The sequence below is a fragment of the Moschus berezovskii genome, chromosome 25, assembly GCF_049115385.1.
Source record: "Moschus berezovskii isolate FMDL1 chromosome 25, NW_MosBer_1.0, whole genome shotgun sequence".
NCBI lineage: Eukaryota > Metazoa > Chordata > Mammalia > Artiodactyla > Moschidae > Moschus > Moschus berezovskii.
Genome location: NC_142484.1, coordinates 36,999,726 through 37,025,856, shown reverse-complemented (window position 1 = coordinate 37,025,856; position 26,131 = coordinate 36,999,726). Strand labels below are relative to the sequence as shown.

At 40.5% G+C, this 26,131-nt stretch overlaps 1 protein-coding gene across 12 annotated transcripts in view; it reads left to right on the top strand.

The window, feature by feature from the left end:
- Nucleotides 1-26,131, top strand: part of DLG2 (discs large MAGUK scaffold protein 2) — a 1,481,746-nt gene that overhangs the window by 1,285,839 nt on the left and 169,776 nt on the right. For all 12 annotated transcript variants that reach the window (XM_088832355.1, XM_055416123.2, XM_055416124.2 and 9 more), the window contains one exon: nt 18,986-19,100. In XM_088832355.1, the coding sequence (XP_088688481.1) occupies nt 18,986-19,100 (115 nt within the window). The remainder of the gene's footprint in view (nt 1-18,985; nt 19,101-26,131) is intronic.

The following is a 26,131-nucleotide window of genomic DNA, read 5'->3' as shown; positions in this document are numbered from 1 at the left end:
CCCATCTATTTGCCATGAAGTGATGGGACCAGATGCCATGATCTTAGTTTTCTGAATGTTGAGCTTTAAGCCAACTTTTTCACTCTCCTTTCTCACTTTCATCAAGAGGCTTTTTAATTCCTCTTCACTTTCTGTCATAAGGGTGGTGTTATCTACATATCTGAGGTTATTGATATTTCTCCCGGCAATCTTGATTCCAGCTTGTGCTTCTTCCAGCCCAGTGTTTCTCATGATGTACTCTGCATATAAGTTAAATAAGCAGGGTGACAATATACAGCCTTGACGTACTCCTTTTCCTATTTGGAACCAGTCTGTTGTTCCATGTCCAGTTCTAACTGTTGCTTCCTGTCCTGCATATAGGTTTCTCAAGAGGCAGATCAGGTGGTCTGGTATTCCCATCTCTTTCAGAATTTTCCACAGTTTATTGTGATCCACACAGTCAAAGGCTTTGGCATAGTCAATAAAGCAGAAATAGATGTTTTTCTGGAACTCTCTTGCTTTAGTTTCTGCAGATTAGTTATGGATATTTGGGAAGAGGGGAATTATTCAGCCTAATGTAAGCATTATAGTTAAAACCTCATGTGCTGGTGCTACCTACTGAGTGTGTTTTCTGGCAGTTTTAGAATGGCAGTGTCAACTTAGTCTTGTTTGGGTCTGCCTGCTTAACAAACATCAAGGTCACAAGATATCCTCCAGCAAACCACTAACATGTTTAAATGAAGTCAGAAGACTGTGCACTGTTCTGATGAAAGAGAGCCAGAGCGAGATGGCACAGAGAAACCTTCAAGCCCACGCTAATAGAGACCTGAAATAACATCTGTAGAAATCATGGTAGAAAAATAGACACTCCTGAAATGCCCCCTGAAACAGAGAGAAGCTTTGGCTTCTCCCTTTGAAGAAGCAGCTTTGGCTTCTCCCTTCCTCCCCGACTCCAGTGTCCCATCAGTGTCTCCCACTGGTCTAGAAAGAGAGCCTAGGCAGTGTAATTTGCATGGGGTCAGCCGTTTTGATATAAAACAGAGCAAGAGAAGTGTGGGAATCAAATATGAGAGAAAATGACCAGCACACAGACCGAGTCTCTGAAAAATGAGGATTAAAGTTCTTGCCAAATAAGTTTGTACTGGTTATTCCTGCCTTATCACGTCAGTTTTATCCAAATATCCAGATACTCTTTTGCATAAAGACAATTTCTCACTCCACAGGTTCCTTATGCCCTGAGTCACTAGTGATGGCATTATTCATTGTGTGTAATTCCAAGACTGTGTTCCCAAGCATGTCTTGGTATTTCTTACCATCTACTTTCCAGCACCAGAGGCACACAGGAGCTGGCAGAAGCTGGGGGCTGGAGGGACATGTTTACCTGCTAGTGATTGAGCCATAGAGCAGAACTAGAAATAGAATGTCCAGCAGAAAAAACACCTTGCTTCACAATGGATTTTGACTAAATGCTAATGATCCATAGTACAAGGCTTCCCAGGTGGCTCAGTGGTAAAGCACCTGCCTACCAATATAGCAGACGTGAGTTCGATCTCTGGGTTGGGAAGATCCCCTGGAGAAGGAAATGGCAACCCCAGTATTCTTGCCTGGGAAATCCCATGGACAGAGGAGCCTGGCAGGCTGTAATCCATGGGGTCAGAAAAGAGTTGGACATGACTTCACGATTAAACAAAAACTACAATGACCAAAGTACATTTAAAAATTGTTACTGTGGTTTCTATGCTTAGAGGCAGATGGTTTACATTTCCCACTCAGCCTTCTGCCACTGAGTCCCAGGGTTGTCCCAGGGCTCTCATCTGCCCTTTTGCCAGGCTGGTGGCACCTAGTTGGATTTTAAGTTTCTAGTAATCTGCAGCAGTACACTGAGTTCAGTTCATTACAGCCCTGAATAGAGATGCAGACAAAATGTTCTCCATCTTTGGCCTTGAAAAGCTGTTTCTTCTCCTTCTTCCCCTTAACTTTTAAAAGTTGCAAATGAAGTTGCCAAGAAAGATACAGGGAAGTCCTGTTCAGCCATCACCCTACCACCCCCAGTGGCAACATCTTACGTGACTGTAGTGTAATAGTGAAACCAGGAGGCTGCTGTTGCGCCAAACCACAGAGAAGATACTTCACTTTATAAGTTGTAGAGGATGCCTCAGGGCTGGGAATGGTGATGGTTGGCAATGTGGTAGTAATAATAATCTCATATATTCACACAATGCTTTTGTACTTATCAAAACTTTTCCATCCCTCCCAACTAATGCAGAAGTTCTATTAGCAAACTTCTCACTCAGCCAAGAGTTGCTGATCCCTCAGTTTTACTTGGTAATTCAAGAACCAAAGAGCTCATTATAAGTGGGTTGCTTTTCATTTTCTTCTGGAAGGACACTGACATCAAGTTACCTCATCAAAAGGTGACTCAGTCCCCTTTGTCTCTGCTGATTAAGAAAAATGTCTCCTCTTTAGAGGCAAAAGAGGCCTCCTTTGCCTTTTACACAGTTGCCCTCTTGGCTTTGCTTTGCCTTCTGCCATCCCTACAGCTAGTCATTTCTGCCCACCCGTTGCTTCCTCTTCCTCTGAGATTAAGTCTTGGTGTTACCTCTTGTCAAACACCATCCTCTTTGTACTTCCTCTCAAGCTGGGTTAGGAACCTCTCCTCTGTACTGATACAGTTCCTGGTTTCCACCTTAACAAGCTTATTTGTATGGTCTATTTTTTAGCCTATATCCCATTATAAATAGTTCTTTGAAGGCAGGGATTAGATTGTTTAATCCTTTATTTCTATTCCCAGAACTTTTTTTAAAATGGGTGGATAAGTGGATTCATGCAGTAATTTTTTCTGTGTCAATCTGGAAAGATATAAACACTTTAATAACAACTGAATGAAATATATGAAAATAAATGAATCCTAGCTTATTTCCTCTTGAGGCCTCCTGTCCTTTTTGCAGATGTCACAAGTTTCAGAAATAAAGAGCATGTAACATTGACAGGGCTGGGTTTATGTGATCTTGGGAAGATAGACTGATGGCAAGAAAACACCAAGATGAAATTTAATAAAACTAAACATAAATTTTGAGCTTCCTTTTAAACATAGCAGTTTGAATATCTGCATATATTTCTGTTCCCATCCAGCATTCCACCAAAGTAACAAGGAATTTAAATAAGTATAAACTATGAGATTCAAAAAAAAAGAAGTCTTTACAACACATGTAAGAAATATGTACAAAGTTTTGGAAGCTAGAAAGATGGGTGAGTAGAAGTTGACTTAGCCCAGCTGGAAAAACATGAACTCAAGTCCCTACAGGGGTGTGAGAAAACAGAAAAAAAAATGTATTGGTCTTGTTCTAACATTGGTTTTTGACTTCTGTTCCTGATGGAGCTCCCTGAAGCCCTTATAATTTCCTGGGTGAAAGGATTGTCTTTTGTTCTAATGAGGTGACTCTGGGGGTGAGGAGGGGCTCCTGGATGAAGGCTGGCTACCAGGAAGAACAAGCTATGATTAGAAGCTTGGAATTTTCAGCCCTACCCACCCTTTCTCTTGAGAAAGGATAAGGGTTGAAAATGGAGTTAATGGTTGATCATGCTTTTGTGATGTAAAGCTTCTGTAAAATCCTGAAAGAAAGGGGTTTGGAGAGCCTCCAGGTTGGTGAACACATGGAGGTGCTGGGAGAGTGGCTCGTCCGGGGAAGGTATGAAAACCCCGCACCCCTTCCCATGTACCTTTCCCTACTCATCTCTTTCATCTAGATGTTCAACTGTATCTTTTGTCATATCCTTTTATAATAAATGGGTAAAAGTGCGGAAAATGTTTCTCTGAGTTCTGTGAGCCACTCTAGCAAATTTATTGAATCTAAGGAAGGGGTAATTGGAGCCAGCAATTATAGCTAGTTGGTCAAAACTGGCTTCTATGTAAAAGGTATTCTATTCACATCTTCTTATGTCCTCATGAATCCAGAAGGGACCAACTGGAGACCTGCTGGTCTACTGCAGTTCTCTGTGGGCCAGAGTTTTTGTGAATCTGTTAATTCATTCTGAAGTAGGGCAAACATAACTAGATTGTATTAAAAAGGGCTGTTTCTTGGACTGATCCATCCAGCTCCCTTTGAGTTTAAATAGAAAAGAAAGTTGTTGGTTTGTGTTGATTTCTGGTTCTTGAATTGGAAGCACAAATACCATCCCAAGCAAGTCCCACAAATATTTTCTGGGCTCAAACTAAAGGAGAAAGAGGATAAATTTGCCAGCAAATACTAATTAAAAGACCTTATCATGTGACTATGCTGAAGCAACCCCCAGAACTGGGCTTCAGTCATCCTTCAGCTTCCAAATTTTTAGCCTTTCATTGTGCAAGCTGCAAATAATTGACACCAGGAGGAGCTGAGTCAGCTTTCTGATCCTCACACTGTGGTTCAGATGAGAGTCTAATTATAAGAGTTACTCCTACAGCTCCGGAGGCAGGCTTGGGATTTCTTCTTAAATTATTAATCAAGAGGAAGATCAATTTGCCTGATTCAGTTCTACAGGGATCAGTTTTCCCATGGCGTATTTTTATTTATTTGTGCATAAAAGTCACTTTTAATGGTTACTTACTTTTATTATTTTCTCCTGTTTCTGTGGGTCTAGAGGCTAGAACGAGCAGGTGTGTGTTTCACAGAGCCCTGTCTCACTGTAGCTGCAGCAGCACAGTCTTTATCTTTAACACTTCCATAGACCAGGAAAGTATCTAGTGTATAAATTGCTCCTCTTGTTAAAGATGTAATCTGCCCTTATTCCCAGTCACTGGCACGAGAACGCTGGGCTGTAATGATGCCCCTTCAAAGTCAAAGTGCCGCCATGGACTCTATCATTTTCTTTGCCTCTCTCAGTGGCTCTCTCATTGCCTCTTCTGTTCTCAGTCTGTTGCTCAAGCTAGAGACCTGAGGAAACCCTGGACACGTCTACTCTTTCTCATAGGTCACACTGAGTTAGTCAGCAGGGCTCCTTATTTATGCCTCCCAAGTGTCCGTCCCCTCTTCTCCACTCCCGCTGTCCTCACCATCTCTCACCTGGACCATTGAAAGAGACCCCCAAATGACCTCTGATCTCTCTCCTGTCACTGTTCAGTCTCAGAATGCTGCTGGCTAAATGATTTATGTAATAGAGCCCTTAAGCCACCAAATGGTTCCATGTTTTCTTAGTTTTAGAGTTCACATTTCTTAGCAGACGATATTTGTGCAGAGGACAGTTTTGGATTACACTTTGTCCTTGCTTAAATGGCAGTTTCAATTTCGTGTACACCCAGGAAGTCCTTCACTTTCTCACAGATCTTTTGCCAAAAATTAAGGGAACAATTTTATAGGAAAAAGCGAAATAAGGAAAATAATTTTATTTTACATGGTAAAAATAACCTGAGGATGACCTTGTTACCATAAATTGTGCTAAAGTTCTGTTTGGCTCCTGTTTGTGTGTTTGGGGGGGGGTTGTGGGTTATTTCCCATTATGTGATTTTTCTGGTTGCATGCCATAAAATACTTACGATATTAATATAATAAATAGGAACATATATAGCATCCCAAGAAGTTAAAGGTACTCAGGATTGGAGAAGAATCTAACTAGGCGGTTTTAGGATTTGGAAACAGATAATTATGATGAGAAAGAAGTAGAGGATAAGTAGTTCCCTCTGCCTGTATCTTTGGCAATTCTTCCTTTAACCTCAGTTGGAAAATGAAAATTCTTTTAGTGGGCGAGCCAAGGAGGAATAGACGTATTTATCAAAGTCTCAACATTTTCAGAATGGCTAGGTCACTTTTGTTTATCAGGATGAAGGAGAAATAGTCACACCAGCAGCCTCACTCCATCCATTATCAAACATTTCTCAGGCATCTCCCATGAGCCTAACAAATCACAAGCAGATCTTTACAGGTAATCAGTTTCAGGTACAGGACATACTGCAAAGGAAAAATATCCGTTGTGTATAATGGAAGGACCTGTCATAGGTCAGGGAGTTGTCTAAGAACTTGATGTTGAAGATAGATGGGGAAGATGAGAAGCCAGATAAAGACCAATAGAAAGGTGTTCTAGGTAGAGGGAACAGCATGGATGATGTTTTGTAGTTGGAGGAGAATGGAACTTGGAAAATCTCAAAAGCTAGAATCCGAGGAAAGATAAAGATCAGCTGAGTTGAGCAGGGACCTTCTTGCCTTTACCAAGAATTGTTGATGGGCAGAAACCAAAGCAATATTATAAAGCAGTTATCCTTTGATGAAAAATAAATACATTTTAAAGACAGAATTGTTGACAGCATTCAAACTAGAAGCTAGAGCTAGTTCTGAAATTGCCATCACTGTGGAAATCAGTGTATACATTAGATAGCAGTGGTGCAAAGTCATTGTGTGCAGAGACCACACTGTGTCATCATATCACTGGTATCTAACTCAGGTCCTTGCCATGGTTGATGCTCAAGAAATGTTTGCTGACTGAGCAGAAGCATTTGAACAGCTTTCATGGCTGTTACCTCTGTGAAATCTCCAAACAGTGCTAGGTCTAGGTGTCCCATACCAATTTTACTGTGAGCCAACCAGGACTCAGTGACACGCACGGAGGTACCCGAGTGAGGAGCCAGGTCCTGTCATTCCCCACACACTGTACTTGTGAGGAGGATGGCACTGTGTTGCCAGCTTTTTAATTTTATTAAGTGAGGGCACTTAACCCTTTTAAATAATCAATCTAAATGTTTCTGTTATAAACATCTCAGACATACACAAAATTGGAATTTTTCAAAGAATGCACGTGTATTTGTCACTCATATTCAATAACAGTCAAGTTTGCCAATTTGCATCATATATGACATAAAATATTTTCTTTGCTGATGTCTTTTACAAATCCCACCATTCTCTCTTTTCATCCTTATAATATTCAGAAACTATAATGAGAAAAGAAAGAAGTTGTTCTTATATTACCACACCCAACAGAATTTAAAACAATTCTTGGTATGATACAATATGCAGTTTTTAATGACTTAAAATTTATTTTTTTTCAATCAGGATCCAAGCAAGCACTGTATATTACATTTGGTAGGACATTTTGACAACAAAAAAGTAATAAAGAAATATATTTAGACAAAAATTCTCCATAGTCTATTATGTAAGTTTAGATTTATGAAGTGTTCCTACCCTCAGCCTTATGTTTCATGTGATGACCCGGCCCTGCTCTCTGCAGCCACTCTGGAAATCCATGCCCCAAGTTGTTGCAGATTCTACAGTGTCGGAGGCAGGGCTGACTGCTCTCTCTCCTTAGCATGTTCTGCCTCCCTGCAACCCTGTGAGTGCCGGTGTGTGTTCGATAGAGGGCAGCGAATGAGCCTGGCAGTCAGCCCCAGCCAGGTGTGGCGAACCTGCACCAACAGGAGCCTTAAACCCAGAATCATACTAATGACATACTAGAAGCTTTCGTTTGGGAATTGTTTTGGAGAGACCAAACAAAGCTTTTTCATGTTGATCTTACCAACCGGTCTTACAGAATTCACTGTAGGTATGGATCTATAGCTGGATTGGAAATTGGTCATTAACTTGTTACCCAGGGTGACCGAGCCAGATAGCCACGGACCTGTTTATGTCAGGAGTAAAAGAGGGACTAGCACAGTTGCTTATAGAGCCAAATGCAGTATCAGTGATTGAAAAAAAGCTGATTGAGGCTGGAACTACATGTGGACTCAAATCCCAGCTCTTCTATGTGATCTTGGACGAATTGTCTAGCCTCTCTGAGCCTGAGCCTCCATTTTCTCTTAGTGTCCTTCCCTTTGTGCTTCTGTTTATCTCAGAATGGTGGGTTATCCTCCAAGATAATATGTATATGTATTTCTCAAGATGCTATTAAAGGATAAACCTGATAGGAATGTTGTGGGAGCAAGACCAATGTTTGTACCCCTTATGTCACCCAAGAGGTCTGCCAACCTGCCTACCTCTAGAGCCAGACTGCATTATCTTCTTTCTCTGCCCCAGTCTATAATTAGGCAAGAATATCATCCTTTTCACTGGGCAAGGTCTAACTGATTATTACTGCAGAAGAACACAGGAAGCTTGAACATTATTATTTTAGCTTCTAGTTCCATGATTTTAACACAAAAGAAGGAACCAGACAAATCCAGCAAAGATTTAACACTTTTATTTGTGAAGGAAGCCTTTTCTTATCTGGTTGGATGTAGTCTTAGGCCCTTTGCCTTAAATTAGAAGGCCCAACTCCTTCATCCTTCTTCTGCCGTACCATTACCTACGAATCACAGCAGTTAAACTACAGGCTGTGTGTCTCAGCTCTGAGCCTTTCACTCAACCTGCCAGCAGAACCTTCAGAGAGAATTACCACTGGCAGCTAGGCCCTAATGATATCAGAGGTTTCCACTTTCCCCTCAGGAGTTTCGCATTTCCTCTCTTAAGCATGATGCCCTATGTGGCTTTATTTCCATAATCAAGACAGAAATCTAATTTCACAACTTTGGGGACAAATGTGAGATACTGAAGAAATATTCTAGGCAGAAGGGAAATTTTGAAAAAGCTTTACTGATAAGAATTATTATCATCACTTTTTATGGTATTCAGTTTATCAAGCATTTTTATATCTGTTTTTCATTTTTTCCTACAACAACCTCATAATGTAAGTAGGGTGTTAATATTACCCTCATTTTATAAATGAGGAATACAAAGTTTCAAGAGATTTTAATCTTTTTTCAATTCATAGATGCTATCACATTTAATTTTCAAGCAATCTGACGAGGCTGGTGGTGTTTTTTTTCCGTTGTATATATGAAAAACCTAATTCTGCTCTGGGTTGAATAACTTGCACAAAATCCACACTGTGAATTAGTGGAGGAACTTAAGATTTAAAGTTGGATTCTGTTTATTTCAGAGCCTTAAAAAAATTAACATTGCTACTCCCAGTTGACTGAAGACACAGGCTTTGCCAAATTCAAAAAGTTTCTGTGCTGACTCCACTTTGCAATAATCCTGGTAATCAAAGAAAATCTGCCTTTATGAATCCATAAAACAAAGCTTGCGTGAAGCCAAATTGAAATTTGATGTATCTGATTTTCAGACTTATATGCACATTGTACAAAATAACTGGTTGGGGATTCAGACTGTTGTTTGTCTATAAAACTTACTTCATTTCATGCATTAAAGAATTCCTGAGCATTTACTGAAACCTCTTTAAAGGTTCTCTGGCCAGACTGCGCCTAGAAATTGTTCTAGTCAGAACGAGTGATTTCTAGTCAGAACGAGTGATCCCAATTCTACTGAGAGAGAGAAACAATGTATCTTAATTCAGTGTGTTATTAAAACCTGCTCTAAAAGGTCTGATCTACCTAGAGAATGAGCTTATGGTTACCAGGGGTACGGATAAGGAGAAGAGATAGCGAGGGAATTTGGGATGGTCGTGAACAAACTGCTGTATTTGAAATGGATAACCAACAAGGCCCTACTGTATAGCACAGGGAAGTCTGCTCAATGTTATGCAGAAGCCTGAATGGGAGTGGAGTTTGGGTGAGAATGGATAATGTATGTGTGGCTGAGTCCCTTTACAGTCTACCCGAAACTATCACAATATTGTTAATCGCTATACTCCAATATAAAATAAAAAGTTTAATAAAAATGTTTTAAAAATAAAAGTTTAAAAAGCAATGTACACTGATCTACGTTATAGTAGATTTAGCAAACAAAAAGATCAATTTTTCCCCTGAAGTCTTTATTTAGCTTGCCCATTTCAGCAGTGGGGAAGGAAATGGCAATGGAGAAGGAAATGTATTTCTTCTCCACTCCAGTATTCTTTCCTGGAGAATCCTATGGACAGAGGAGCCTGGTCGGCTACAGTCACAAAGAGTTGGACATGACTGAGCGACTAACACACATTCAGCAAACATTTACATAAGCATTTATTAACTGATAACCATATGTCATACTCTGTTCCAAACATTAGGATACAGAAAATGTATGACAATGTCTTGCCCTCATGGTGTCTATAACTGAGTTTTTAATGCTCACTGCTGGAGATGAGTGCTCTTACTTTGTGGAGTTCAGAAACAATAACAGACTCACCCTGTTGTCTCGGAGTCCCAGTTATATATCGATTCTAGTGAATTTAGTTTTTAATCTATTTCTCTCTCTCTCTCATGGTCTCCCCACGCTCCACACACACACACAGTAGTTTGAATCAGAAGTAACCAAACAATATCTGTAAATCTTCTGCAGTGGAAAATTCCATGTCACCATTTTAACACAGAAGCAGGACTGCAGTCTGAGAGATGAGTTAAGGAAGGAGCCGGGATAAAAGGCTAGTAAAATCCTGAGGCAGAATAACCAGCCTGTGTAGATCCACTGAAAATCCTTCCAGTTTCCAGAGATTAGCTCTCTTGATGGCAGGTTGGCATGCCAATACACATATGGGAGGGAAGCCAGCCTTCTACAGCAGTCTGTAAAAACAGCAGCCTTCCCAGCATGACTGAAAACAGCCAGAGACTGAAAGCTCTGGGGCTGTCTCTAAAGTCTGATGACACGTGATGGTGCCTCTTTTGTGCCTGTCCAGCTCTGAAATTTTGGGGCAAATGAATAAAAGAAGAGGTGGTAAAATGGGAACTTTTGATTCTTTTCTGAGTGCCAAGTAAATAGAATTATTTTTGTATCATTCATTATGAAAAAGAATTTTGACAAAGTATGGCTGCTTGGATTTGAGGCATAACCAGTATTCTGTGGCAACCCTCCAATGCATGCCTATTTAATTGAATTTAGTGAAGAATAATACGTCTCTGATATTTTCCCGAAGAATGTACGTTTCAAATGGTCTCACAGTTTTTCACTTTTAAAGTAAAATTGTCTATAATCTTTTGCAAAAATAAAAAAGCCTAGTGTAGAAAGAGCAGTGATATATATGTTAGGAATATTCTAGTTTTAACCACTTTTATTTATCCTATTACATTGTTTATAAGGTTAACATTTTCCCTCTTCTATACACATATCTGTCAGCTTGTGAAGTCTAAATGAGTCTTGAGTCACCGTCTCTAAAGAAACAGTACTGCTGCTGCTGCTGTGTGTGTGTGTGCTTAGTTGTGTCTGACTTTGCAGCCCCATGGACTATAGCCTGCCAGGCTCCTCTGTCCATGGAATTTTAAGAATACGGGAGTGGGTTGCTATTTTCTACTCCAGGGGATCTTCCTGACCCAGGGATCAAACCTGCGTCCCTTGCATCTCCTGTATTGGCAGGCGGATTCTTTACCACTGTGCCACCTGGGAAGTCCTACAATCTTTCACAAAGATTTAACCTGCCTCAGTTTCTCCTTTGTAACATGTATCTGTATTGGCTTCTTCCCACCATAATGCTATCTCGTTACTGTTTAGAAAGTGCTTGATACTCATATAAGAGCAGAAATATATGTGGCAGATGCTCTTTTTATATTCACCCCAAGAAACCAGAAAATTAAAGGCACAAGCCCGTGTGTAAAGAACTGTCCAGTGGACTCAGTATGCCTATCAGTTAGCACTGTGCTTGCCATGTAATAAACCCTGAGGAAACGTTTGCTGAATAAATAAAGAAGGTATTTCTCCCAGAAATGGAAGCATTCACAATTGCTCCCCTGTATCTCACTGCCGGAACAGTGATTTGTCTGCATTTTTCCCATATACCCTTACTGGGCTCTAGTGACAGCAAGTGTCAAGTGCAGGTAAACAATATTGTGACCCCAACAGACTGCGTGTCATTGTAATTTACCCCATCCCTATTGGAAGGTGCCCCAAAGCCCAGGCTTCTTTAGCTTATAAGCTACTAAGAACTTCTAGCTCAGGTTTATCTATTTAAAACATCACTTCTTAGGTGAGCAGCAGGTAGTTTCTTCAAACTACTTTCCCTGGAGTGTGGAAATGGATAACTCGGCAGGAAAGCAGCCTGCTCTGCTTGGATGTGCAGAATCCTGCTCACAGTCCAGTGATTTACTGTTGCTGTTAAAACTGCATAGGTATCCATAATGAGCACGTCGGAATAGGATACTGTTGTCCCCACTAGTGTGGCTGAGGACTCGATATGTATTTGTCTTAAGAGGAGCCACCGCAGTAACAATAGGAACCACTATCTTACATTTACAAAAAGCTCCATGCCAAATCTCATTTTGATTCTCACACCACTCTGTGAGAGGAGTCTCGCAATTTACAGATGAGCACACTGACGCTCAGAAACTTCCCATGGTCCTGTTAGTAGTAAATGACAGGATTAAGATTTAAAGCTGGCCTCCCAGCCTGCACCCTGTCCTGCTTTGCTCGCTGCGTCCCCTGGTAAGTGACAATCATTAGTCGGCTGCACCAGGGCACAGTTGTGGAGGGTTAGGCCACCCGCCAGATCACTTCAAGGACGACATGCCGATGGCTTATGCTGTAGTCTAACCCAGTGAGCTTATTGTTTTCTTCTCTGATGCATGGCTGGCCATCAGAGACTTGAAGATGTGAGCAGTTGTTCAGTTTTAATCAACGCAGATGAATCCTGTTGCATTAAGCAACCCCAGACTTCTGGGGCAGTGCCTTCATTCCTGTGTGGATGACGGGGGTCAGTTTGCTTCTGGGTCTCCTTGTTCACACTTGACAAACTGCAAAGGAAGCAGGTATATGGCAGAGCTTCCTCTCCTGTGTGGCAAGGGGCGTTCACACCCTTGCCCTTGCTCCATCCAAGTGTCCATCAGTAGCTCAGAACCTTGCGATGATACTGATGGACTAGATAACTGATATTCCTGAAAACGGCAGCAGCTTCAGAATTGGGCATCATTCTCTTGACCTCCAAATGACTGTGGATTTGTGAGAGGACCATGAGGTGCCATTCAATGGCTGCCCAGCAGGTGAACAGTTCCATCCTAGTGTCAGGTGTCCCAGATGTAGCCATCTGTAACTCTTTCCTTTTTGACCTGGTAGAGACATCAATTCCTAATGGGCAGAGTAAGGCTGTAATAGGGGCCACTGAGAGCAGACACAGGTTTCCATTTTACTTGGTACAGAAAGGGGTTATGACTTTTGCAAGCAGTGAACAAGAATAGGTGTTAAATTACATATGAAAATTAACAGCAGGAATTATCAGTCATTACCAATCAGTCAGCTCTCTCTTGTAACCTTCCACATGTCCTGAAGTAGGTACAATTATTATTCCTGTTCTGCTTACTTATGAGGAAACTGAGCCCAACTTTCACAGTAATGCACAGCTGATAAATGGGAGAGCCACGATGCTTTTTTAAAATTGAAGTATCGTTAATCTATAATGTTGCATTAATTTCTGCTGTACAGCAAAATGATCCAGTTATATGCATATTAACATTCTTTTCTTTTCCATCATGGTTTATCACAGGATAGTGAATATAGTTCCCTGTGCTACACAGTAAGACCTTGTTGTTTGTCCATCCTGTGTATACTAGTTTATATCAGCGAATTCCAGACTCCCTGTCCTTCCCACCCCTTCTCTCCTCCCGCTTGGCAGTCACAAGTCTGTTCTCTACATCTGTGAGTCTGTCTCTGTTTTGTAAATAATAGGTTCATTTTTTGCCATATTTTAGATTCCGTATATAAGTGAAATCTTATGGTATTTGTCGATTTCTTTCTGACTTACTTCGGTTAGTATGATCTCTAATCGCATACATGTCGCTGCAAATGGCATTTTTATTCATTCTTTTTTATGGCTGGGTAGTTTTCCTTTCCTAACTCATCTGTCAATGGAAATTTAGGCTGTTTCCATGTCTTGGCTGTTGTGAATGGTGTTGCTATGAACATTCAGGTGCATGTATCTCTTTGAATTAGAGTTTTGTCCAGATATATGCCCAGGAGTGGGATTGCTGGATCATATGACAATTCTATTTTTAGTTTTTTGAGGAACTCCATACTGTTTTTTGTAGTGGCTTAAGGTCCTGCTGCTTTAATGCAGTTTCCCACTTCAGCCTTATCCTGCTTAATTTCCTTGTCAAGCATCCCATTCAAGAAGTAAACTCCTTTAGGTTCTGTCTTTTTCAAAACTATATGCCATGTGCCTAGTACAATCCCATGTGTAGGAAAGGAGGCATGATAGACCTTGAGGTTGGAGGAGCAGAGATGAGCGAGGCATACGCACTCTCTGAGTTTATGGGACAATAAGTGAGAGGACCAGCTTGCATGGGATGCAGTTGGTGAAAGGAAAGAGACCGTGGTGTTGGGAGGGAGGGGCGGAGAGTTGAGGAAACCTCGGTTCTAAGGGAGAATTGTGGTGTTTTAATGGGCACTGGGGTGTGATGGAAACAAACTGGCCTCACAGAGACCCAGGGTTGGATGCTGGCTCCATGTCCAGTGAGCTCTATAACCTAGAAGCTCTGTGACTGTGGTGATGTTAACCTCTCTGGACCTGTTTCACTACCTCTAAAATATATACTTACCTCAGAACTCTGTTAGGAGAAATAACATAATTTTTAAGTACCTAGCACAGAAGTTAGTGTATTGCAGGTACTCGGTAAACATGAATTTTCCCCTAGAATAAAGATTGAGCACTTTGAAATCTCATCAGAGACTTTCTTGGTGGCGCGGTGGAGAAGAACCTGCCTTCCGGTGCAGGGGACAAACGTTTGATCCCTGGTCAGGGAAGATTCCACATGCCACGGAGCAGCCTGAACCCACTGTGCCACGACTACTGAGCGCGGGCTGTAGAGCCCGTGCACTGCTCCTGAAGCCCCCATGCCTAGAGCCTGTCTGTGCTCTGTCACAGGAGAAGCCGTTGCAGCAAGAAGTCCCAGCACTGCCACAGAGAGTAGCCCCCACTGACTGCAGCTGGAGAAAGCCTGCATGCAGCAATGAAGACCCAGCACAGCCAAGGATAAGTAAAATAAAAAGCTCATTAGAATGTTTACTTCAGTGTTAGGAATTCATTGGAAAATATCCCAAACACGAGGGCATGGATGTGAATGAAACATTTGGGGAGAGAAGAGAGAATTAAGATTGAATGGACGTGGTGGTGGTAGATTTTTAACTTGTTGAAAATGTAATTTTCAGTACTATTATAAAACATAAAGAAGACATACTTCACAATGTATGTATCTATTTTCTTGTTTATTTCTAGGGCATTTCTAACTATAACTTGTTTATCTCTGAAAGGCTGGAGAGATATCCCTCTCCTCTCTATCTCACACATACTCACTTGCAGACACACACACACACACCATTTATATTTACAAACTCAAATCTTATTGTTTTTCCTTTGATGAAATTACTTGTAAAGCTTCATTTTTCAACAAGGGACAAAGAAGGATAAAAACGTTTGAATATGAGATTTATGTTTAATATGATCAAAGTGGAGAAGTTGAGAACAAGATGGGTTCCAAGACAAATACAATACAGTACACAATATAATACCTCCCCATCCATAGCAGGGAATGTAAACACTGGAGAATATGATGCAGAATAAACATTTCAAAAGCATGGTAGAAAACATTTTGGGGATCTGATGTGCCATCCATTAAGGAGAACTCAGGAAGAGTCTAACAAAATGCCAATCACATGCAGTTAAGTATCAGGAAACTGTTTCCAGACTGTATGACATGGCTGAGATAGGGGGACCTCAGAGACTGCCAAGAGGGAACAGTAAAAATAACAGTGCAATTTGAGAGTGACCCTAATTAAATAGGAATAAAGCCTTGAAATTAAACAGAATAATTAGCCTTGAGAAAAGAAGTCCTAGAGGAGAATCATCTTGTCTTTCTTCATTATAAAAAAAAGAAACAATGTTGAAAATGGGCAATTTCAGTACCTGCAGGCATTTAAAACTGAAATTCATTTCAGTTCTTCTCCCTCATTCATTTATTCATTCAGAAAATGGATTTCAGGTCTTTGTCATGATGGTGAAGTCATCCAAGTGGTAAAGGGGGTGTCCTGGGATTTAGTGATTCTTAAGATTTAGTGATGCTTAGGGGCGATGCGTGGCATTTAGCTGGTGACAGTGTGGAGCATGGCTCAGGAGATACAGTTCCAATTCTGTGTTCTAGGATAGATTATTTTCTCCAAAAACAGCGCTCATGGGGACCATGTGCCATCCGTGTGAAGCTTGACTAGTACTCGTGCTACAGCTTTCTGCCGACCTGCTTCTAGTGTGCTCACGTGCACCAGGATCCCTGTCTGATAGCAAAGACTGTCATGTGGAAATTGTTAAGTGAGTTACGGCCTAAACTGTGGGATATAATTAAGGGTATTAAAAGCCTCTTGATGAAAGTGAAAGAGGAGAGTGAAAAAGTTGGCTTAAAGCTCAACATTCAGAAAACTAAGATCATGGCATCCGGTCCCATCACTTCATGGGAAATAGATGGGGAAACAGTGGAAACAGTGTCAGACTTTATTTTTGGGGGCTCCAGAATCACTGCAGATGGTGACTGGAGCCATGAAATTAAAAGATGCTTACTCCTTGGAAGGAAAGCTATGACCAACCTAGATAGCATATTAAAAAGCAGAGACATTACTTTGCCAAAAAAAGGTCCATCTAGTCAAGGCTATGGTTTTTCCAGTGGTCATGTATGGATGTGAGAGTTGGACTGTGAAGAAAGCTGATCACCGAAGAATTGATGCTTTTGAACTGTGGTGTTGGAGAAGACTCTTGAGAGTCCCTTGGACTACAAGGAGGTCCAACCAGTGCATCCTAAAAGAGAGCAGTCCTGGGTGTTCATTGGAAGGACTGATGCTAAAGCTGAAACTCCAGTACTTTGGCCACCTCATGCGAAGAGTTGACTCATTGGAAAAGACCCTGATGCTGGGAAGGATGGGGGGCAGGAGAAGGGGACGACAGGGGATGAGATGGCTGGATGGCATCGCCAACTCGATGGACATGAGTTTGGGTAAACTCCAGGAGTTGGTGATGGACAGGGAGGCCTGGCATGCTGGGATTCATGTGGTCGCAAGGAGTAGGACACAACTGAGTGACTGAACTGAACTGAACTGATTAAGAAACATGATACTTATTATTTAAGAGAAGGTAGGAAAATATCCAAGTTAACACTGCTAAAAAGGGAGGAAAGAGCATTAGCATAATATATAATTGTGATCTCACATGTGTGGGGGAGTATATGTGTATATTCAGATGAATATGGCTGCAAGTCTGTCACCCACTGTCTATGTACCTGCAGGCTATGCTGTAGGGAAGACCAGGAGTGAGAGGAGAAGGGAGGATGGGGACCTCTTATTGTTTATTTCGTGTTTTTTTATATGCTTCACATTTTTACAACATCCGTGGCCTTCATTTTGTAATTTAAATAAGAAATGAGATAATGTCCATGAAGCTTGGAGCATAACATCTGCCATGTGGCCAGCAATAAATGTTAATTGGATATTAATAGGATGGCAAGAAAATATGACTTGCTCAGAACGACTTAATCTGCATATAGCATCATATTGATGGTTGTATAAATGTTTTCTCTCCCTCCTAAAATGAAATTAAATATTTTAAATTATAGTTAATAGATTTTAGGTTAAATATGTTATTCTGCTCACTTAATCATTTAGGATTTAATTATTCAAAGAGAAGTTTTGAACAGGAAGCCTTCCAAATCTAGGTAACGTGAGACTTTGTTTAAGCACCAGAAATTTCCCCTCAGCTATTAGGGTTTTATCTTTAGAGTGCGGGAGTGAGTGCTAATCTGCTTCAGTCATGTCCAACTCTTTGTGACCCTATGGACTGTAGCCTGCCAGGCTGCTCTGTCCATGGGATTCTCCAGGCAAGAATACTGGAGTGGGTTGCCGTGCCCTCCTCCAGGGAATCTTCCCCACCCAGGGATCGAACTCACATCTCTATGTCTCCTGCATTGACAGGCATGTTCATTACCACTAGTGCCACCTGGGAAGCCTATCTTTGAAGTACTAAACTTCAAAAATATTTAACATTCAGAATTCCTTATTTTCTGTCATTAAACACCAAGATCAAATCATTTTCCTTATGGAATTCCGTACCTCAACAACCAATAGATATTCAGTAAATTGAATTTAAATTTAATTTTGTGGAACTTTTTATTATAAAAAATTTGAAATATACTGTAAGGAGATCATCTTGTATTATATTCATTTAGTCATTCTTGTTTTGTGAAAAGTTATGAATAAATTGAAAATCAATTTGTTTTCTGAAGTATATTAGAACCTCTCTCAAAATTCTTCCTGATGCGTTGCTTTGCAATTAGAAGAACCATTTATAATTTGAATTAACATGTTCATAGTTATCTTCTGGGCAAATTGAGCCTTTTACCTAAAGCAAAATTTTCCTAAAGCAAGATACTATTGTACCAAGGAGATGATAGACGAAGTTGGGATTCAGAATATGAAAACTTCAAATTATTTCTTTTTATATGCACGCTATGTTACTAAGTATCTTAAAGTTTATTTTTCTGTCTTTATTGGATTGATGTGGTGAAAAAAAATTTCCTATGATGACATAGTATTTTTTAACAATTATATTTCCTTGATTTTTAAGACCCCTACATTTTTTCTTTGCTTGCTTCTAAAATAGATTGAATATTTTCTAGCCCTGATCTCCTGAGAAGCTAATTTACATGTATTGTATTAGAATTGATGAAGTTTGGCATGTGATGTTTTGTATTAAAGATATAAGGCAAAATTGAGGTACAATCCAAGTATCAACTTCTAAGACATCCCCCCTGCCAAGAAAAGTATTTAGCAAAAGTAAATGGTGTTTTTTTCACAGTTAATCACCAAACACTTAATTCTCCAGTCTACCAGTTAGAAAATGACCTCCTCCTCCCATGTACTTTTCAATAGTAGGGATTTGGTAGTGGTGTGTTTTCAAGTTTGCCTTTTGGGAAGTAACTGATTTGTTCTTTCCCTCTTGGGAATGTCTGCAAGTAAATAATATGAAAGTGAACCTTCTGAATTCCACTCGTCTTGCATTGTGCATCCCTCCGTTTCTTGGCAAAGGAACCAACAGTAGGGACAAAGGGCTGCCTTGAGTGTGCAATATCTCTCTCTACCTTGCTGAGAACCAAATTTGCCATCTTCGTTTTCATTCCCAGATTACGCTCGATTTGAGGCCAAAATCCATGACCTACGAGAGCAGATGATGAACCACAGCATGAGCTCCGGGTCCGGGTCCCTGCGAACCAATCAGAAACGTTCCCTCTATGTCAGGTAGGCAACAACGTGTTTCTTACTGTGACCTGTGCTTGTGAGCCATCAGCTCGGGGAAACAAAGCAACACCGTGTAGCAAGGGGACACGTGTTCTTAATTAACCCACGCTCATCAGTACACTACTGTAAGACCTTAAGTCTAGCTGTTGTGAAGAAATTTTTGAAATGTTATTAACTATGTTAAATTAGTTAAAGTCCCCTGCTTTTAACAAGTTCTTTGACCATGTTGTGATCCAAGGTAAAGTTCTTAGGACAGGTTGTAGTAAAAATAGTGAGAAGAAATATTTTCAGTTCAGATGCATTTAAATTGAATATATGGGCCGAAGCACTGGACATCTGCTTACCATCAGTATGGGAATAAAATATTCTCATATTTCTTCCTGGCCTACTTGACATCTATCGTATTAACTTGATTATATTGATTAGAAATCAGTACCCTCTCAAAGAGTTATGTCGTTTTTTTCTTAAAGTTTGGTAGAATGACTTTTTTCTGTGGCATCTCATTACCAGTTGTTTCTCAAACCATGAAAATTACTTATTCCTTGCCTGACAAAACTCATTAACTTATCAGAAAAAAAAAAAAAAGAGGATTGATTTAACTTGAAATGCCTTCTGGTCTTTCATACCCATAATTAATTCTTGAGTAAGGTCCATCATCACTCAACTGTAACATGCACCTCTTCTTAGTATGCTGCTGCTGCTGCTGCTGCTGCTAAGTCGCTTCAGTCGTGTCCAACTCTGTGCGACCCCATAGACGGCAGCCCACCAGGCTCCTCTGTCCCTGGGATTCTCCAGGCAATAACACTGGAGTGGGTTGCCATTTCCCTTTCCAATGCATGAAAGTGAAAAGTGAAAGTGAAGTTGCTCAGTCGTGTCCGACTCTTAGCGACCCCATGGACTGCAGCCCACCAGGCTCAAAGGCTCCTATATTCCTCTCAAAATATACTTTATCAGTGCTGACTCTAATTAAAAAAACAAAAACAGAAAACAGTACACTATAAAAGCTCAATAAATTTGAAATATCCAGTTCTTTATTAAAAAAAAATAATTCATTATATTTCTTTGAGGATTTTATGTCATATTAGAGCATTAATTTCTATTTTTTTCCCACAGAATTTAGGAAAATCTTCCTAATTCCTATAGGAAACTATTCCTCATTCCACTACCATTCAATTAAAAAGAAATGATGACTTATAATAATAAGAATGATATAGTAAGTATTAATGGCCAAAGTGGGATAGTGATGCCCAGTTAATAGTGAAAATGAATCCAGGTATTATTGGGGGAACGACGTCCATCCTGACTGTATTCTCTTGGGATCTGGTCTGATTCCCACCTAGGGTCATATCCTTTAGACCTGAAATTTCACCATCTTGTCTTGACACGAGGTGCATGTTACAGACATTCATTTATATACTTTGATAGATTTGTCCTGTTGGTTTCACTTTGGCTATAAGGTATCCTTTGTGTGTCTTAGGTAGGTACAGCAGGGCCAAGGAGGGAGGAGCATTCCAGAAGGCAGCAGCTTCTTGAAGGCCTTGGTTTGCGGGCCTCTCTGACAAGCATAGAGTCCCTTCTTATTCCAGGGAGTTCCAATACCTCAGAAGCCCTGAGATTTAAATTAAAAAAAAAAAATCAGAATATGAATATCCCAAATTTGTTCAACTGCATTTTGGAAGACTATTTTGGTCCATGTCTGTGTAATCTGTGAAAGGAACTATTGAGAACCACCCTAGAACATGCCTTGTAGTGACGTCACAAACATGATGGAAAGCAGCTGTTTCTGTTTCTCCTCACTTGTGTGGTATTGCTGGTCTTTGTGATATAAAATATTTTCTAAATCCTGAAATGCTTTAGTCTTGGGTAGGAAATTAGGAAAAGTCAACTAAGTTAATAGGATAGAGATAAATCAGCTAAAATTAAAGTTACATAGAATAAAACTGGAAGGAAAAATGATCATATTGTTGGTATCTTGTTAAAAAGTAGACTGCGTAAAAATGTCCAATGTACTGGGAGGAGTTTGCTGAAAATATCCCGGTAATAACTTAGTCCTTTTAAGTAAGTTGTGGAAGATTAGGAAAGTGAAATGAAGTGATATGATGCTATTATGTAAAACTAATAGACTCATTTGAAATAGTAGTATTGCCCAGAATCAGACCTTTATTCTCTGAAATGGTAAATAAAACTATAACATACAAAGGAGATGAAGACTTAAGGTAATAAAGAACGTTGTCAGTGCTTCAACAGTTGGATATTGTATGAAAGGAGGGACTCCTGTTAAATAAGGCTCAAAAATAGCTGAAAATTCATGAAAAATTTCCCAAATTATTTCTTTATAAGATACCAAAAGTATCTTGTAGAGGTCTGACCTCAGTTTCTAGACTTTTAGAGGCATAGAATTGCAAAAGATGTGAACCATGAATAGAGTCAAATCAGAGGGAAAGAACTTACAAGATCCCCTAGCCCTGTTCTCACGCAATGTGATGATTAATTTCATTAATTAACAAAATAGAAAAGCCTAAACGGAATTCTTTCTCAAAATGATTTGGTATATCTATACCTTTGTTTGTTTGTTTTTTTAACACTAATTTTGGCTGTAGGATTTTCAGATATGCTTGTTTTGTCTAGGTGACTTAAATAGAACTAGTGCCAGTTGATTGTGTTATTTTAGAAAGTCAAGTAGATGCTGTTTCAAAATAAATCAGTAGCAAAATTTCTCTGATTATATAAATATCAGATGATGAGCATGTCTCTTTAATCCCAGAATGACACCCTGGAGTGTTATTCCCTTTACCCTGCTCAGCTTTATGTAATGCTCAGGCTGGAATCTTAGCTATCACCAGGCCCACTATTTAATTTACAGAAGGGGAAATTCCTTCCCCAGGAGGAAGGGGCGCCACAGCCACTTGGCAGTAGAGTTGGATCTTCTGCCTTCCAGAGCCATCTATCACTCCAGCTGCTTTGGGACCAGCTTATGCATATCAGCTGTTCAGTGCGCTTTGGCTGTGAATCCCAATGTGCTTCTGTCAGCACAGTGGCCAACTCGGATTACGAAACAGATTAGCTGAGAGGAGAAATTCAAAAAGAATACTTCTTTGGGGTTTTTACACAGGATAAACTGTACTATAGGGCTTTCATATAGGATTTCTTTAGTACTATTCATATTTTTCCGTGAAGCCAAAACCTAAGCCAGAAAGCAAGCTGCTTCTTTGTTCTATAATAAACAATTTAGCTGACTTAGTAGAATATTTGCTTGTACCACAAAACCACCTTCCCCTTGGAGTTACCTCCTCTTCCCTACACACCATACACTCTCTCTCTCACACACACACTCTCAAAATTAGCCCGATGCTGGCTATGTCCAAGACGATGCATCTTCTCAGGCTCCTGCAGAAATTGGCCTCCTTCCCCTCCTAGAAATAGTCCCCCTGGTGATGGCAATGTATTTGCCTGGCAGGGAACTAGCACATATATCCAGGCAGTGTTGTAAACTTGAACCAACCCTCTCTATTTTCCAATCTAGTTGTAATTATTTTCCTTCTTCTAATCTTTTATTGTAAGGCACTTGAAGTGCTGTGGTCGTGTCATGCAAATGGAGTTGATTGTCGCTAATGATAATGCTGTGCATGTTCTATGCCAATGATTTGGATCTGCTTGGTTGAATGGGCTATCTGTATTGTATATTTCCTGCATTGTGAAACATATGTAGTTGTAGAACCTTAAAAGTAAATAAAACATTAAAAATTTGAATAAAATATTTTTCAAAATGCTCCACAAGTACATTATCAGTTCTTCAGCCCTAGAGGCCACCGGGGCTCCTGGTATGGGTTTGTTGCATGTACTTTGGGGCTCTCTATATGTGCAGGTTGAGGTCTCTCTACTGCTATCATATGCACTCCCCTTGGTATCTTTCTGTCAGCTCTAAATGCACCCCACTAGCAGAACAAGGTTTTTCCTGCTACTAATAGGATGTGCCTTTATATCTAAAAGCTACCAAGAAAGGTCCTAGTGGAGGGGGTTAAATTCACTCAAGAGTGCAAACGGCTAAGGAGAGAGCCTTTCTTTCGATAACAGAGAACCGAGAGCACCTAGGACACGGGGAGAATGGAGAGGGGAAGAGAGAAAGGCAGGCACGGCCACAGGGACGAGCATAAAAGAGGAGCCTGGCCCTTGTTCATTTGTTAATAAAAGACACCAGTTTGAAGAGTTTGAGTGAATAAGCTTTCTGTTGTGAATTTAGGTTTAAAAGTCAGTAACTCTTATTTATTTATGTATTCTTCAAGCATGTTTTAAGTGTATATTCTGTACCAGAACCTAAAATGGACACTGAGGACCTAGAAGTCATGCCCTGTCCTCAAGGAACTTGCATCCAGTTCGGGAAAGAGATGAGGGGAAGACACTCATAATGCAGAGTGGTGTGAAAAGTTAGCTCTAGAAAGGCCAAGAACCTTTACTGGGACCTTATACAAGGATATCTGAATTAATTCTTGAAGATTTTATATAAGTTAATTCAGAGGCCTTCAAACCTTTTTTACTCAAAATAAGAAATACATTTTTATCACGACCCAGTAAATACATACACACATAAAGCTGAAAAAAGATTTTATTATTGAAGTTTATGTTTTATGTACAGTAAACTTTGCTATTTTCCATTCTATTTCTCTCATTCTTTAAGAAATGGAAAGTCACAACTCATTAATTTGATTTACTGACTCACTAATGGGATGTGATCTACAGCTTGCAGATGGAATAAACAAGGAAGAGCATTCTAGGTAGATGACACAGGACACAGGCAAGAGAACACGTCTTCATTACATTAGAGGCAGCATCTGTGGGCTCCCCCTTCCAGTTCCTCGTGGATGCCATCAGCACCCCATCCTCACAGTTGCTTCCATTTCTCCTCTACGCTCTTTAGCCACTCTAAGCCCTCTGCTCACAGTTTTCTGTTCTGGATTTGAAGTATTTACTTCCTTCTGTGGTTCTAAATCCACATTTTAAACTGGTAACTCAAACTTTGTACTTTCTTTGACAGGTTTTCCTTCAAAGGCTATATATGACAAATGCTGAGGTCTGCCTCCTGCTCTGTTTTTTAAATCTTTTACGCAAAGATTCATCAGAGCATCAGTTCTTTCATTCAACAAACATGATTTCACATGAGTATACCTGCAATATACCAGTCTGTGGCAGATGCTTAGCTACGGAGATGAATAAGAGATCAGACCTTCTTCCCTCAGGATTCTCATTGTCCGTATCTGCAGACAGTTCAGTTAGAATGCAGGACATTATCGTAACTATTCTCATGTGCTACGTGCTTTGCAATTATTAACCTGTGTTAATCTTCACAACAGCCTATAAGGCTTCCTACAGTGAAATCTACCCAAAAGACCACTGGTGTTTAAAACTCACATATTAAAATAGTGATCACTCTGGTCTTTATTACAGCTTCATGGTAAAGCTCCTTAAAATGGCAGGTCCATCAATACTAGGCCTGCAAATCCCAGTTAATGTCTTAATTTTCTTATATCTTTAGTACCTTATGGCACAGTGCTTGGCCTAAAGAAGTCTCTTCAGTAAATATTTGTTGAATGAATTAACTCCTAGATTCTCTTTCCCGTAGAGATGTGAAAGAACAAGATTAAAATATAAGCCAAGACCTTTGAGTAGTCAGCCGTCTGGAAACCCAATATCAAGTGCATGGAGTTTGGTCAAGTCCTGTGGACACAGGCACTACCTTTCGGGATTTCCAGAACACATCTGGGTCTGCAAGGCCTTTCAGGCAGCTTCACCTGCCTGCTGAACTCTGTGACCCTCTTTCAGCTGAGGCCTAATTCAGTAATACATTTAGACCATGACACACAGCCTCTACCTTCTTAGTGAGAGGACCTGGGGCAGGGTTCAGGGTGAGCCTCATCTGTGTCTCGTTCTCAGCACCCTTAATCTTCCTATTCCAGAGACACAGGACTGGAAGTTACACTGAGGGAAATCTTAAGCAAATAGATTTCACCCAGGATTCTTCATCCTGATGGGTTTTTTATTCTAGAGGAAAGATGTTCCCCCCTGATTGATTTTGGTGGGAGGGGAAAGCAACGTCATCATGTAAGAGACTCTGGCCTTTTTTCTGCTGCTTCTTTAAACATTATTATATCCTTCCGCTGTACTTCCTGCCCCACTGTATTGCTTGTCTGTAACCTGGGGATGGGCTTCCCAGGCAACCTGGGGAACAATGTGGGATGGAGCCAGTTCAGGGAAATTGGCTCCAGTGCAAAGTTGCTTGCCATTTCACTTGGCTATGAATTTCTCAAGGTTATTTAAGGTAGAGCTATGAAATCGTTGAACTTTATTACAAGTCAGGTTTTTACCTTCTTCCCTTCCAGCCTTGGACCCAACATGCTCTCAGCAGATGTCCCCAGGGGACACGTTATAGTCCTGTGTGCATCCCCTGCCCGGTGCTTGGCACAGGGCTAGCCAACAAAGGCATTTTTACTGCCTCTCATTCATTCACTCATATGTTCTTCTTTGACAAAATTATCATTTATTCTTTCAGAAATACAGTATGTTGCAGCACGTTGGATTCAGAGTTTCTTGCTGTGTGTGTGCTCAGTTGCATTCTACTGTTTGTGACCTCATGAACTGCCCACCAGGCTTCTTTGTCCATGGGATTTCCCAGGCACTAATACTAAAGTGAGTTGCCATTTCCTCCTCTGGAGATCTTCCTGACCCAGGGCTCAAACCCATATCTCCTGCATTGGCAGGCAGATTCCTTACCACTGAGCTACCTGGGAAGCCCCAGAGTTTCTTATCTCTCTTAAAATCTTACTGGGGGAGACATGACCAGGTACCTGAAACAGTCTGACAAAATGAGGCAGAAAGTCGGGAGATGGTCTAGACTTGGGAAACCCAAGAACTTTGGAAAGGGCAGTGCAAAAGTCAAGACGGGCAGCCAGAGCCACACTTAGAGGCCTGTGTTTTATTCGTCACTTCATTTAAGCTTTATAACAGTGCTAAATACAATTGAGGATGAGATGGCTGGT